Consider the following 16,507-nt stretch of genomic DNA (forward strand, 5'->3'; position numbering starts at 1 on the left):
GTTGCCATGCAACTGAAAAGGAGTAATATAAAAACCACATGCTCACCCTTTTATCTGCATCAACGGATGAATGTTCTGCACTGGGCAAGAGAAATGCAATCGTGGCAACAAGGATCTGCATTTAAAAATATTGTTCAGTTTTATTAAAGTACACACAATCCATTTGTTTAACAAACATTTTGATCAATTTCAATGACATGTAAGGAAATTTGATTTTCACATTCATAAATAACTATGAAAGAAAGCAATTTACCTCAGCAATTTTCTTGGGGAGCTGCGATTCATACTTCTTAAGCTTTTCCATATGAGTAACCAACAGCTTCAGCATGTCACAAGCCACTTCAGCAACCACTTTGTTGGAGAACTTCAAAAAAACACAGCAGTGAAAATATAAACCACAACTATACAAATTGTCTTTTATTAAAACTATCTAACCTCGACATGTTCAGTGAAAAATAATTAGTTTAGGGTTAACTAAGTTTGTGAGCTGATTTGTGAAGTTCATCAGCAGCTAAAGAAAATTAAAAATAAGAGTTAATTCACAATAGAATAATATAAAAAGTAATCAATATTTAGCTAATTTGCATGGTAACCAAAAGAAAACAAGAAAATATTATCATATAAATTTGCACTGGATGAAACAAGCATTCTGTTATCCAAATGCAGTAAATGGTTTCACAAATAAACATTGTTTAACACTCGTCATGACTAATGCTCAGCTGACCAGACACATCAATTATATATATGCCATTCTCAAACATCAAGGACTCCCATTCCTTTGTGCATCTTTGCGTTGATTCTTACATATCATTAGCTTCTCAGAATCTTATAATGCACAATGAAAGAACTCTCTCTGTTCATCAGTAGGCTAAGTAATACCCCTGTCTATGAAGTGGATGTGATTTTCAACTGTGACAATTGAGATCAGCTGGCTTGCAAATGACTGTTTTCTATCAAGACAGTTAGTTGCTTAAGAAAGCCTAATTAGAAGTTGTGCATCCATAACAAAGATATTCTGCACAGCCATTATGCAACTAACATTCAGAATCTTAAGGATTATCAAGCAAATATTTACTTTTTGTTTAGCAACACCGTGAACTAAAAAAAGACACAGCTTTGCAAGAACATTGCAACAGTAGTATGTCCTATCATTTCTTGTTGCACCACATGCTAGAATGACAATACTTTCTTTGTGCATTCGAGTATCTACTAATTGATATTAATTAACTATGATATGAGCATAGGGTAGAAAAGCGGATTTGCCAAAGATCAGTCCTGACATTAAGGAATGGTAAAGCGGATTTAAAAGGAAGATACACAGACCCTTGCTCTTATTTCTCATACCCTCATACCTTTCAAAGGATTTTAAATAACCTTATCAATGCATTTTAAAAACACTTACTTTTAGCACATCACAAGTATTAAAATAGCAGATAAAATGCATGTTGCAGCATGAACATTCTGAACATTTCTGTTGTTTTAGCATTGATATACATAGTAAATTTCATACATATATCGACTTTATACACAACATATTTAACACAAAAGCTCACACTATCAAAAGTCTCCTTTCCTTTGTAACTCTAATTTCTAAGAAACCTGTTTATTAGCAGATTTTTTTCTACTCCAAAGTACAATAAGCTACAGGCTAACATTATACAAATATTATTTGCATTTGAAATGATAATAGTTCCAATTTCATTGTAAAAATGCAGATTCACATTAATTTAAAAAAATGTTTTTGTATCTGCAACTAAGAAAAATACCGACATTTCATAAACCTCAAGTGCTCTCTCGATTGTCAACATTTATTAATAGGCACATCTGAAGAAGCCACAGCTTCGAAACATCTGAACTTCTATAGTGTATGTAGATCTAAGACTTTAAATAAAACAAAACAGTATAACACAACAATCTTCTTAAATGGTGTAATATTTTCTGAAAGTCTTATGGAAGCCCTTTGGTATTTGTCAGGATAGATTTAAATAAGGTTAACCACTCAATGAAAGTTGATTTTGTTCTAAAAAAAATTACTTTCTTTTCAAATGCTCTTTGAGGCTCTGCTTATATTAGTACAAAGTGTATTTATACATTACCTTTAATGTTGTAAACCAAAAGTCATAATCAAGTCAAATAAATGCCAAGCCAAAGAAAAGGACATTCAACTGAGTGATCAAAACCCTGATGTTGAAAGTTAAGCTCTTAAAAAAAATGAAGTCTCACTCCCAGAGGGGGAAGGTATGACAGCAAAAGCCAGAGCTCACTTGGTGAGATGGAAATTATGATGAAAATGAGAAAAGCTAATGTATGACATCTGCCAAGTAAATAATTTACGTGAGAACCAGGCTGATTATAGTAAACTAAGAAAGAGAAAAGTAAATTAATGGCAGGCAAATACAACAAATGAGAATAAAATGGCAATGATCTTAAAAGGGACTTGAAAGTCTTTTATGGATATGTAAAGGGAAATGTGAGGAATGATGGGTCAATAGGGACCAAGATGATAGAGCCAGAAAGGAAGGGTAAAGTACTTGATGAGTAGTTTGTATTGAGTCTTTTGACAAAATCTCAAAAGGGGATTGTAACAGTACTAATGGACAGGATGAAAATTGAAAAGAAGGGTGGTACTAGAAAAGCTGGCTTTGCTTTAACTCAACAAGTCTCCTTGCTGGTATATATCCAAGGATACTGAAGGTATACGAGGGTGAAGGTCACAGAGAGGCTTGCCATAATCCTCCATTCCTCCCTAAGAAATGCGGTAATTGGGGCTAGTTTAAAAAATAAAGAAACATGGATCAAAAAAGTTAGTGGCAGCATGATAACAAAGTGGCTTATGGATACGAAGCAGAAGGTTGTAGTAATAATACTGCTCCCAGGGGCCACTGCAAAGACTATTGTTTCTTTTAATACACACAAGCTGTATTCAGGTGTGAATAGTAAAATATTAAAATCTGTAGATGACACAAAAGCTGCAGGAGTTATAATCAATGATGAGAATAATAATGGATTGCAAAAGGACATGTTTAGGTTGGCACAAGGAGCAGATGGAAGCTAATATAAAGGTTAAGTTATACATTTTGGCAGAAAGAACAAGGAGCAAAATGCAGACTAAATGGCACAATTATTAAGACTGTGCATAAACAGGGAGTCCTAAATGTACAGTATGTATAAGTTAAATCTTTGCAACTGACAGGACACATTCAGCAAACAGTTTAGTAAAGTATATGGGATCCTTGGCTTCACAAGCAGACGCACAGAATTTAAAAGCAATGAGATTGAGTTGAACCTTTATAACAGGCTGATTGAGCCACAAATTATATATTTTCTTCAATTCTGGACACTAGACTTAGAAAGGACTGAAGATTCCTGAACAGGTGCAGATACAATTTGCTAGAATGGATTTTAACTACAGGCCATCCTGGGGTTACGAACTCCCAACTTACGGGCATCCCTACATATGAATCAACTCCCATAATATTAAGTTGAGAAGTCCAACATATGTATATACATTTGTTCCTATGAATGGCAGAACTAGTTTCCTCTCTCTCTCTACTCTTAGTAATTGTTCTTTTTTAATCACTCTTATGTGCTTTTGATACCATTCAACATGATACTGTAGAGGTATAGTTACCATAAAAAGTGATTTTTGTGTATTTTCTGACATGGTCAAAATTGACTTATGAAGGTCTGTAAACATGGAACTCGTTCATTTCCTGGGAACGGCCTGTACAAGATCAGACTGGATGTTGTACAAGATCAGACTGGACGTTGTACAAGATCAGACTGGACAAGGTCAAGCTGATGTTGCTCTCCTTGGAGGAAAGAAAGCAGAGAGGTTTTATAGAGATGTGCAAGATCACCACAGGTTCAATAGGCTAAATAGGGAATAAAACTATTCCCATTTATGGTTGCTTAAAGGACCAAAGGATTCAAAATAATGGGTGAAAGATACAGGGTGGGGAACTTAAAAGAATAGCTCGAGACTGCTTATGATCTGGAACTCACTGGGTGGAGGAAACAGAGTCATTCAAGGCTTCCAGAAGTTAATTTGATGGCTATGAGAAAATATACAATACATTTCCAGAGTTATTTCCAGGATTACAGAGGATGAGAAGTGGAATTGGACTGTACTTTGCGAAGTGCCAGCATAACCTCAGTGGGTTGAGCAGTCTCCTTATTTGCTGTAACAATTCTATGATTCTATTGATGTAATAAAATTGAATGGTTTAGGGAGGGAATTCCAGAAAATGGTATCATGAAAGATTCAGTGAGGATTGAGGTGCCGGCTGTCTAAATTTCCTTTTCCTCTAAATTCGACTAGGGATAAGGTGCAGAAAAGAGAATCAATCTTTTATTGTCCAAAATATTCATCTTATTTTACTGTTGAAGATAATTCCAAATATATTAAAATGGTCAACTGTAAAATATTTAGGAATAGACATTGCATTATTGAATTAAAAACATTTTTTTGTTCTCCTGAAATATATGGGTAAATTGTATTTTAATCCATAAATGGAAAAAAATAAGTTATTTTTTTTGGTTCCTGTTTTTAAACTTTTAAATGAGCAAGTCACTCCAGAGAGAATTAGTGATTACCTTAAGCGTCACACCTAATACATTGAGTGCATCTTGGACCTGAGCGTGGTTTGTACACTGCACCAGTTCTTCACTAATCCAGATTCCAAGACTACACATTGCGATGCAGCTAAATAAAATCAAGAAAGGTGCATCAGGCAAAATAGAAAGTTACTTTATGAGTGTACATTGTTTTTCTCTCCACCACCTATTTTTCTTAGGCTTCATTATCAAAGAGGTACAAGTGAAATTTGGTGATGATTTTTCTTCTGATAAACGAGGCTCCATACTTTGACACAAAGCCTTCTCCGTACTGCCAGTATTAGAGATTAGAAATTTGAGGCAATTAGTTTAATGATGCAATTAAAGCTACCTGAAATCAATTTGATCGTAATGAATAAGAACAAGCTGGACCCAGTTGCTACCAACCCCCACCCCCACTCAACTTTGTCACATCTAGGGTTTGTGTTTCCCAGTCCACTGTAGGTATCACTGTAGTGGCATCCTGCAAAGCAGAGCTGTCTGAGTGGCAACTGGGCTGCAGGAACTGGATGGCTTTTTGATGGAAGGTCTTTTCTCTGTTTCTAAATTCCTCTGATGATCAGAGAAATTGAGAAACAATTGGGAAACAAACTAAAATAAATTCATTGAAAAACATTGAACTATTGAATTTACTGAATGGGGCTATACTAAAGTCAAGCAACCAGAGACAAAGTGTATTCAGTTCCTCAGATCAATAAACTTAATACCAAGCCCAGGAGCATTCCTTAAGTCCAGGACAGATAGAGAAGTCAGATGCACACACATCTGTACTGCACTGTGCAGGTGCTGAAGACCAGAAATGGAGCCAGCTAGGAGCTAGACACATAATGATCATCAGGTAGTTGCCTGTGTGATTTGACCCAATACTCTGATACTTTACGGAATGAAAATGCTGACAGCACAATGGCCACATATAGAGAACTGGAATTCAGATGCAAATAATGGTATTTCAGTTTAGTAAATTAAGAAAAAAAGATTTAAAGCTGCTGACCTCAGATTTGAGACACAACAGTCAAATTTGATGTCGGTGCCTATATTTTAATCTTGTATTTTTGTTGGTAAAATAGTAGACTGAAAAGCACGGTCTGATAAGCTTTTGATCAGTATGGGCTTTTTTATTTTTACATAATGGTAGATGTTGATTGAGCACACAAGTACATTTATACTGTGTAAATGTATTCAAGTTTTCCACTGAAGTTTATGCATGTGGCTACATCAGTAGTGTCATAACTATTCTTCTGGTTTATGTTCTGTTATATTGTCCAAAACATGCATGATATCCTGTACTGACCTTCATTAAAATATCATAATTCAGTATTGTAGAAGATTAAAAGTGGCAAAATAGTTGCCATGCCAAACTGCAAAATCTGAGTATAAAGAGACATTGTTGTCTAGATTTTTTTTAATTCCGTTTCTCAGGATGTGGTATTGCTGGCAAGCCCATTCCTGATGCACTCGATAAACCATCTTCCTGAACTGCTGCAGTTCTTCTGGTGAAGGCATTCCCACAGTGTTATGATACAACCACGTCTATGACAGCTGAAAAAAGAGCTAGCAAACTGAATCACACCAGGTCCATAGCTCTGCAGGTCATGCCTCTTCAGGTACATGTCCAAGTAATATTTAAATGAGATGAGGGTTTCTATATTTACTGGCCTTTCAGGCAGTGAATTCTTGACCCCACCACCTTCTGGGTAAAAACATATCCTTCTTATTACCTCTTTCTAGGATCTTCATACTTTTATATTCCTCAATTAATCATCCCATAACCCCCGCCTTCTCAGCATCTTCTTTGGTCCATAAAAAACACTGTAGCTGAGAAGAAAGGGTGGATGAGCTAGAATTTTCCAGTGCTGTAAATGACCTTTGTACTCTCTCCAGTCCAATCTCCTTTAATAATGGTATTGAGCTGTCACCTTCCTAGTGCTGTACACAGTTCTAGCATAATATCCCTGCTCTTATATTCTATGCCTTGATTTCTCAAAAATAAAATTCCATGGAGACACAAGTGAGACTGCAGATGCTGGAAATCTGAAGCAACTCAGCAGGTCAGACAGCATCTATGGAGGGAAATGAACAGTCAATGTTTCGGGTGGAGACCTTTCATCAGGACATTCCATAAAAATTCCATTAGTCTTTTTAACCACCTACTGACCTTTAAAGGTCTGAGGGTATGCACAACAGGTTCCTCTGTTCGCTCATACTGCGCAATATCCTCAACAAGCTGAGGAAATGCTCAATATTTATTGTACATTTCCTCAGCTTGTTGATCCTCTCCAAATGCATTAACCCACACTTCTCTGGATTAAATTCTATTTGCATTGATATGGCCAGTTGACCAAATCATTAATGCCTTTCTATAGCCTGAACTTCTTGTCCTCCTCACCATCAACTACACTGCCAATTTTTGTATTGTCTGGAAACCTCTTTACCATGCCTCTTACATTTATATCTAAATCACTGATAAATATTACAAAAGTGGGATATGGAGGTTTAGGATTTAGACCCGGCAATAAAAAAATGCCGATATATTTCAGTCAGATGGTCTGTAAATTGGAAGGGAACCTGCAGGTGCTGGTGGCCCAAATGCCTGCTACCCTAGTGATCTCTTCCATGAAGATGGACAGATTTGAGAAGTGGTGTTGCAGAAACCTGAGCAAGTAGCTGCAGTGTATTTTGTAGGTGGTACACATTACAGCCACTGAACATCAGTACTAGAAGGAATGAATGCTTGTGGTGGCGGACAGAGTGCCAATCAAGAAAGGTGATTTTTCCTGGATGGTGTTCATCTTCCTGAGTATTGCTGGAGCTGCACTCTTCAAGACGTGTGGACACTATTCCACTGCACTCCTTACTTGAGTCTTCTTGATGGCGGAAAAGCACTGGGGTGCCGAGAGGCAAGTCACTACTCGAGCAGTCAGAGAACTGATTGCCTTTGTAGAATTAATATTTACGCAGGTGGTTTAGCTGAAATTCTGGACAACATTACCCACAGGACGATGATCGTGGGTGCTAAGCAATAGTTATGCCACTGAATTCTAAAGGTAGATGGTCAGAATCTTGCTTGCCTTGGATGGTCATTGCCTAGCAACCATGGCACAAACTTATGTTTCCACTTATCAGCCCATGTTTGGTTTTGGTGCAAGACTACTTAATTTCCTGAAGAGTTACAAAAAGAATTGCAATCATTGTGCAATCATCAGCAAATATGCCCACTTCTGATCTCTTGATAGAAGATCGATCATTGATGACATTGTCCTAAAGAAATCCTACAGTAATATCAGGGGCTAAGGTTATTGACTTCCAATAGACACAACCATCTTTCTTGTGCAAGCTCTGACTTCAACTAATGGCATGTTTTCCTCTTGATGCTCACTGACTTAAATTTTCAAAGGGCTTATCAATCAAATGCTTTCTTGATGTTAAGGACAGGGACTAATGCCTCACCTCTAGAATTCAGCTGCTTAGACCAAGGCTGGAATGAGACTTAGAAGCAAGTTTTCCTGGGCAAACTCAAAATGAGTATCAGTGGGAAAGCTATTGATGAGTAGGTGCTACTTGATTGCACTTAATCACATTTCTTGATATTACAGGGAAGGAATCAAACTGGCTGAAGACAGATTGATGAGGACAGAGTCAGGGAGGTTTATCCCTTGGTGTGGTTTGCTTACTACCCAATGCAGACACAGATATCAGCTTGGAACTTCAGGACACGGCCAGATTGGTCAGTGGTGGTGCCACCGATGTTGGGCATTGAAACCCTCTGTTCAGAATACATTTTGTCCCCTAGCTACTCCCAGTGCTTGCTCCATATGCAGGACTAATGACTCATCAGCTTTTTGATGAATGCTGTGGTATTACGATTTCTTTGCCCATTTTTTATTTGATGGCTTGAGACTTCATGAATTTGGAATTCAATGCTGAGAAGTCTCCAGGCATATCCTTCCTGTGTACTACTGCACCAATATATCTGGAGAAGAGAAGCATCTGTCCTGCTAGTCATACTTGTCGTAGCCAACTGCAACAGGGAAATACTTTGGCTGTGAATATGACAATATCAGGGTGTTGCTTGACTAGTCTGTCAGACAGCTTTTCTAATTTAGCATGTTCACAGGAAGAATTTTGCGAGGTCAACTTGGGTAATCTAGGTAAATCATCAAAAGTGTACAATAATGATAAATGCCAGCAAGGACTAACATTAGACTCACTCAAGGTTTTATTGGAATGAATGTTCCATAACTTTTATTATTTCTAGAGAAGAATTTTAAATAATTTCAAAGTATAAAACATTCACACTTACCGTGCAGTCTCACAGGTTTCATTCCTTGCATTTTTCATCAAAATATTTACCAAATAATCCTGAAACAGATAAAAATACAATATTTTAGAATAACCTTTTTACTTATTTTCATTATAACGATACACAGGTGTGACAAAATTATCTTTAAAATTCTGTTTGGTTAGGCAGTATATTTTGACAAAATGCATGAATTATACAAAATATCCTTGTCACAGTTTCCAGAATCAAATGAAAAATAAAATTATTATATTGATCTTTATAATTAAGATAATTCAGAAACAGAAATTGAGCATTTTGAGAGTCTGATGCTTTTGCAGAATTATATGAATTGTAGTCTTTACAGGGGCACATAGGAGTATTGGATTCAAAAATGTCAATTTAAGAAAAATGCTTTGAAGGAAATAATTGACATAAAACAGTCGAATGTTCATAAGAACAGATGCTTGCCTGAAAGCACGACTGAAGGCAATTATTTGACAGATCATATCACTTCAAACTGTAAAGTGCATTAATGACCACTAACGTGATTAAAATCCTATGATGAAAATCACATTTCTAAAGGTACAAATTCCATTTCCATCATTATTTTCAGAAACCTTTATACTGTGGCTGATAGGAGTATTCTGAAGACCAAGATAACCCATTTTAAGACAAGATAAAAATATGAAGGTCATTCAGAAAAGGAAGAAGTAGTTTTATTGTGTCCAGGGGATCATGTGGCAGAACAATAACACTGAAGGTTAAATTTCTTTCAAATCAAAATGTGATTAATCAAACACCATCTCAAGCTTTACCATCTGAGGACATAAAGAAAAACACCTATATAAAAAAAAGCATTCTACAAAACACAGTAAGCTTGAGGAAACTGAATAATTGTATACAGAACAAAATCCCATCTGGTTTCTAACCTTCAAGGTGAAACAGTATCCCAAAATATCCATTCTAGAATTGAACCTAACATGAGCAATATTAGTGAATTGTACCAAGTTACACTGTTCCTTTTGCACTGGTGTTTTCTAAAGCAGGGTGCCCAATTGTGTTTTAATACTTCTTTGAAAAGATGCTGTAATTAGGACATAGTGTAAAAATGTCTTTGATCATGTAACCCTACTAAGACAAATTTCCTTACAGTTGTAAACACTCAACATCTGATTAGGAGCTCTAGGTTATGCATTATTGATTAGTCTTTGAAACTTAAGGTGCTATGCTATACCAATATCAGCTGTGGTCGAAATCAAAACTTTCTTGCGTTCTGAGAACCTTTGGTGCTGTTGGAATATACTTCCTTTTAATACCTTTCCTCTACTACCAATGTTTGTGGTACTAGACACATTTATTTCCTATTCCACACCTTAACCTCCTTAAGGATTTTTTTTCCTTAATCTACTGAGCTTCCTCATTGCTCTGTTCTCCTTGGCAACATCGATCCCAAATGCAAGATGATCATCCACTCATCAATAACACTTCATCTCTGTACTCAAACTTCTGCCTCCTTTTAACTCTCAGACTATTTATCCGAAACAATAAATGGGTCTTTTTCAGGCTGGAAGGATTTAACGAGTGGAATGCCCCAAGGATCATTTCTTGGCCCTCAATTATTTACAATTTGTATTAATGACCTGGAGGAGGGGGCAGTGTAAGTTATCCAAGTTTCCCCAATATCCCAAAAGTAGGTAGGAGCACATGCTGCAATGAGGATATTAGCATTCTATAACTGGATATGGATAGGTTGAGTGAGTGGGCAAAAACTTATCAAATGGAGTTTAAAATGGGAAAGAGTGCTCTTTGGTAAGAAGAATTTAGAAACAGACTGTTATCTAAAGGGAGAAATATTCAAAATTGTGCACAATTCACAAAAAGTTAGCAGGGAGATGCAGTTAAGTGGTTCGGAAAGCAAATGGCATATTGACCTTTATTGCAAGAGGGCTGGATTTTAGAAATAGGAAAGTATTGTTACAATTACACAGGTTACTGGTGAGGCCATTCCTGCAGTACTGTGCACAATTTTGGTCCACTTATTTAATAAAGGACATACTGGCATTCAAGGCAGTCCAAAAGAGATCCCCAGGCTAATTCCTGGGAATGAGAAGGTTGTACCATCATGAGGAGCTAAATAAATTAGGTCTATATTCAGAAGAATGAGGGGTGAGTTTATTGAAATACTAAGATCCTTTGCGGCACAACAGGGTAGATAGGTTTCCACTAGTGTGTGAATCTCAAACAAGGGGACATACTTTTAAGATATCTTTATTAGTCACATGTACATTGAAACACACAGTGAAATGCATCTTTTTGCATAGAGTGTTCTGGGGGCAGCCTGTAAGTGTTGCCATGCTTCCGGCGCCAACATAGCATGGCCACAACTTCCTAATCCAAACATCTTTGGAATGTGGGAGGAAACCAGAGCACCCAGAGGAAACCCACACAGACACGGACAGAACATACAAACTCCTTACAGACAGCAGCCGGAATTGAACCCAGGTCACTGGCGCTGTAATAGCGTTGCGCTAACTGCTACACTACCATGCCTGTCAACATACTTACAAGGTGAGTGAATTGTCATTAAAAACTGAGGTGTGGAAGGAAATTCTTGCAGAGGGATCTCTAGAACTCTCTACCCTAGAGGGTTGTGGAGGCTAGACAAGGAGTCCTATTAGACAAGGAGGTAACTCAAGGCCTCCTTGAAAAATTGCAACATCCTCCTAACTTCTGGGAATCCCTGGTCATTTGAATTAGGAGCAGGAGTAGGCCTTTCAGCCCTTCAAACCACCTCACCATTTAGGAAGAGCATGGCTGATCTGACTGTAACCTCAACTCCACATTCCCGCCTAACCCTGGAAACCTTTTACCCCCTTGCTTATCAAGAATTTATTTCAATCTGCTAGTGTTTAAAAACTCTGCTTCCACCACCCTTTTGGAAAGAGAATTCCAAGAACTTATGACCCTCTGAAAGAACTGATTTCATCTCATCTTATTTTCAATGGTAACCGATTCTCGATTCTCCCCGAGGGGGAAACACCTTTTCCACATGCACCCTGTCAAAATCCCTCGGATTCTTATATGTTTCAATCAAGTCCCTTCTCATGTCTCCAAATTCTAGTGGACACAAGCTTAACCTGTCCAACCTTTCTTCATAAATATTTCCAACCCATAACATCCCCTAAGGAAGCCAATACCGTACATAGTGTACTGTATATAGGTGGCCTCATGAGTGCCCGCTAACCTTCCCAGATCAATTCCCCAGCAATAACCAGAACATTCTTTTAACTTTCCTAATTACTTGCTGTACCGGCATTTTAGCCTTTTGCAAATTATGCACTTGGAAGCCCAAATGCCTTTGCGTCTCAGAGCTCTACAACCTCTCACCATTTAGTAAAAATGCTTTATAATCTCCGCTGCCAACATGGACAAATTCACACTCCCCCTGCCCCCCCTTCCCCATGACATTCCATTTGCCAGATCTTTGCCCACTCACCATATCCCATGCAGCCTACTGTGACCTCTTCATAAATTACATGCTATCTTTGTGCACTTAACAAATTAAGTAACCACACCACAGAATGTTAATGATAAAGTATTAAAAAAAACTTCAAGCATTTAGTCATATTAAGTGCAAGTCAAAAATACCTATTTGGTCACAGTAATACAAATTTATTTATAATACTAATTAAGATTGTCGTCAAAATGTTGGCTCAACAAGTTTCCCTCTATTCCAGTCAGTTGAACTGCATTACCTTGATATCTTCATTTCCTGTGATAATGTCAGTAGCACCACTAACAGGCTGTAGCAGCGACATCTGTTGGTACAGATTAGGAAAACAAACCAGGGATCCGAGAAGAATTTGAGCTTCACAACGTGGTGCCTATGCAATGTACAACAGGTTATTTTTAAATAATCCATGAGAATATTTAAATATGAATATTCAGGCTTTAGTATAATTATGTTTGAAAATCAATAGCTAATAAGATTCATGTCATTTATCGTGTAAAAGGTGCAGCAGTATTAATGAGTACACTGGATTTCCTATTCTAGCCTTTTGATGAAACACATTTTATGCTACTTCATTGTCACCCTGCATCTGTCACATTTGCTGCCATGGTATCCATCTCACATTGCACTAATGAGCAAACAAGTTTAAGTGAAGTAATCCAAATGTTAAATGTTGTTCAGCCTTCTCAAAATTACGGTCATACTCACATCTGGCATAACTGAGTTGAGGACTTGGGTGGCGACTGTGATGAAATCTCCTATCATCATGGTGAAACCAGGTAAACCAAGTAAGAAGAAGCGAGGGGAACAATGCTTAGTAAGAATGTTCAGCACATCCTAATAAAAGTAGAAACAAAATGTGTCAATTAGAAAAATCAACCGATAAAGAGTTTATTATTAAAAAGGAAAAGCATCAAGGAACCAAATTTAAAATAGATTTTGATGCATTGCTGCACTCTGTAATTCAATTAATTATATCAACAATAATCACTAAATTCAAATGATTGATATATATCAGTTGAACAATTAATGAAATGGATTCTTTATGATTTACCATTTTACAAAATATAAGGAGACAAAGCCTCACTTGAACAACAGATATGAAATTAAAACTAAAATTTTCAGAAATATACTTAATCTAGCTTCAAAAGACTTGATTCTGAAATTTGTGTTATTAATCACAAATATGTTTTATTGGAAATTCCTTTTGACAGTTGGCATTTGAATGCCTTTCTCTCAGTTAATTTTTAAACAGCATTGAACCATTGCAATTGTTCAATTTCAAAGCTAAACATTCTCAAAGTCAGCAGATGGATTATACTAATAAAGTACCAAAAAATGCTGACTCTGAGGCAGAAGAAAGGTCTACCTATATGATTAAGAGGCTGATTAATTTGTAATTTTTTTAATATCACACCTGTAATTACAAACAGTTATGCATTGTCTTGTACCATTGTTGGCAGATATCTAGAACAGATGGGGGTTTGTTTCTGTTGACATATGCTGCATTTTTATAAATGGATATCAACAGCTCAAGCTCGAAAAATGTGCTAATTCCCTTTCCCAACCTACAGTATAAGCAATAGTTTTGGAAAAGTAATGATTTTTGAAATGTGCTTACATCCCCCTTAAACATGCATAAACCTTCCGAAAGCAGCATTTCTATTAAGATGAGGCACAACATAATACGCAATAATTTTTTGAATTTTTTTTATATATGTAAGAAATAGACAAAGGATATCTGACGTCTTTTGATATACTGATTTTAATCATGCAAAGAGAAGACTGGAAGCTTAAGGAGACATCTGAAAAAATCCGAAAGATGCTGTCTTGGACATTGGTCACACCCAACCACTAGAAGTAAATATTTAGTTTTGTTCAAACAAGTTCTGCTGTGCTGGATTTAATTTTTAAAATTTTGACAAAAATTCCCTTTTCCATCATAAATTTCACTGACCACTTGAAGGTAACAGAACAAATGGAGAACCTGTTCATGAGGACTACTAACCCAAGTTAACATTTCACACAGGAACACTATATTTTCAGGGGAAAAAAAGGGCACCATTTAGTTAAAAGTCACCGGTATTTCAGTAATGAGATGGACTTGTTGTGCCTTAAGAGTACACCTTATAAAATATTGAAAACAATACATTTGTTTTAGTAAAATCTATAACTGATGATTTTATTAAGAGATGAGAAAGTTAGCACTACATATACAGTGGCATGCAAAAGTTTGGGCACCCCTGGTCAAAATTTCTGTTACTGTGAATAGCTATGCGAGTAAAAGATGAGCAGATTTCCAAAAGGCATAAAGTTAAAGATGACACATTTCTTTAATATTTTTAGCAAGATTACTCTTTTTTATTTCCATCTTTTACAGTTTCAAAATAACAAAAAAGGAAAAGGGCCCAAAGCAAAAGTTTGGGCACCCTGCATGGTCAGTACTTAGTAACACCCCCTTTGGCAAGTATCACAGCTTGTAAATGCTTTCTGTAGCCAGCTAAGAGTCTTTCAATTCTTGTTTGAGGGATTTTCGCCCATTCTTCCTTGCAAAAGGCTTCTAGTTCTGTGAGGTTCTTGGACTGTCTTGCATGCACTGCTCTTGAGGTCTATCCACAGATTTTCGATGATGTTTAGGTTGGGGGACTGTGAGGGCCATGGCAAAACCTTCAGCTTGTGCCTCTTGAGGTAGTCCATTGTGGATTTTGAGGTGTGTTTAGGATCATTATCCTGTTGTAGAAGCCATCCTCTTTTCATCTTCAGCTTTTTTTTTTACAGATGGTGTGATGTTTGCTTCCAGAATTTGTTGGTATTTAATTGAATTCATTCTTCCCTCTACCAGTGAAATGTTCCCCGTGCCACTGGCTGCGACACAAGCCCAAAGCATGATCGATCCACCCCCGTGCTTAACAGTTGGAGAGGTGTTCTTTTCATGAAATTCTGCACCCTTTTTTCTCCAAACATACCTTTGCTCATTGCGGCCAAAAAGTTCTATTTTAACTTCATCAGTCCACAGGACTTGTTCCCAAAATGCATCAGGGTTGTTTAGATGTTCCTTTGCAAACTTCTTACGCTGAATTTTATGGTGAGGATGCAGGAAAGTTTGGAAAAGCTATTCACAGTAACAGAACTTTTGACCAGGGTGCCCAAACTTTTGCATGCCACTGTAGCTATAGCAGGAATGGTCAGGTTGAAGAGAAAGTGTGACTGTAAGTTAGGAAGTCTAGTACAGAAGACAACATCCAAGAAAGAATAGGAAGTTAGAAATGACCAAGACAACAAAAGGCCTGGTTGACCTGCAGAAAATTATTTATCTCTTTTCTTTTATTAAAATATTAACTCAAGTATACAAATGCATTTGACCAGAATTTTAATGGAAAAAAATTAAAATATCCAGACACAATTTCTCAAAATCATAAGGAGGAGGAACAGGAGTAGGACATTCAGCCCCTCAAGTCTAGTCTACCATTCAATAGGATCATGGCTGACCTGACATTCCTCAAGGCCAATTTCCTGCGCTTTTCCCAAAAAACCCTTGATTCCCTTACTCATTGGAAATTTGTCTCAGCCTTAAATGTAGGCAAGGATTCAGTTCATTTGTTCTTTCTTCTAACATGAAGAATTTCACATTTTCACACATTATACTCCATTTGCCAACACTGCCATTATCGACTTAACCCATATCCTAACTAACACAATCTCTTTTACCCATCACCGTGTTCACCAACCCACATTGCGGTACCGGTAAACTGGAAGCCAGTTGAAAATCAACCTGGGCTTACCCTGCTCTCTGCCATCTCTCCACTCCAATGACAATCAAAGGTCTTTGCGAATTCCAGCACTTGTGTGCCTCCAATTCCTCGGCTGCAGTCGGACTTTCTGTTATCCAGATTCTTGAATTTCTTCCCCATGACTTTTTGTTCTCATTCCTCTAAGATGCTAGTTAAAATCTGCTTCCTTGACCTACCTCTTACCTGCCCTGGTTTATTTCTTTGGTTTCCTATAACCTTTTGACTGATCACACTGCTGTGAAGCATCTTAGGATAGTACACGGCATTAGAAGGTGTAAGATAAATGCTAAAGACAAAGCTAACAAATTG

At 37.1% G+C, this 16,507-nt stretch overlaps 1 protein-coding gene across 1 annotated transcript in view; it reads right to left on the minus strand.

The window, feature by feature from the left end:
- ralgapa2 (Ral GTPase activating protein catalytic subunit alpha 2) overlaps positions 1-16,507 on the minus strand; it is a 355,144-nt gene that overhangs the window by 170,786 nt on the left and 167,851 nt on the right. Inside the window, exons 26-31 of the mRNA XM_052010999.1 lie at positions 13,116-13,244; positions 12,652-12,780; positions 8,918-8,976; positions 4,597-4,705; positions 254-364; positions 47-115 (exon numbers count right to left, since the gene is read on the minus strand). Of these exons, the coding sequence (XP_051866959.1) occupies positions 47-115; positions 254-364; positions 4,597-4,705; positions 8,918-8,976; positions 12,652-12,780; positions 13,116-13,244 (606 nt within the window). The remainder of the gene's footprint in view (positions 1-46; positions 116-253; positions 365-4,596; positions 4,706-8,917; positions 8,977-12,651; positions 12,781-13,115; positions 13,245-16,507) is intronic.

The sequence above is a fragment of the Pristis pectinata genome, chromosome 3, assembly GCF_009764475.1.
Source record: "Pristis pectinata isolate sPriPec2 chromosome 3, sPriPec2.1.pri, whole genome shotgun sequence".
Lineage (NCBI taxonomy): Eukaryota > Metazoa > Chordata > Chondrichthyes > Rhinopristiformes > Pristidae > Pristis > Pristis pectinata.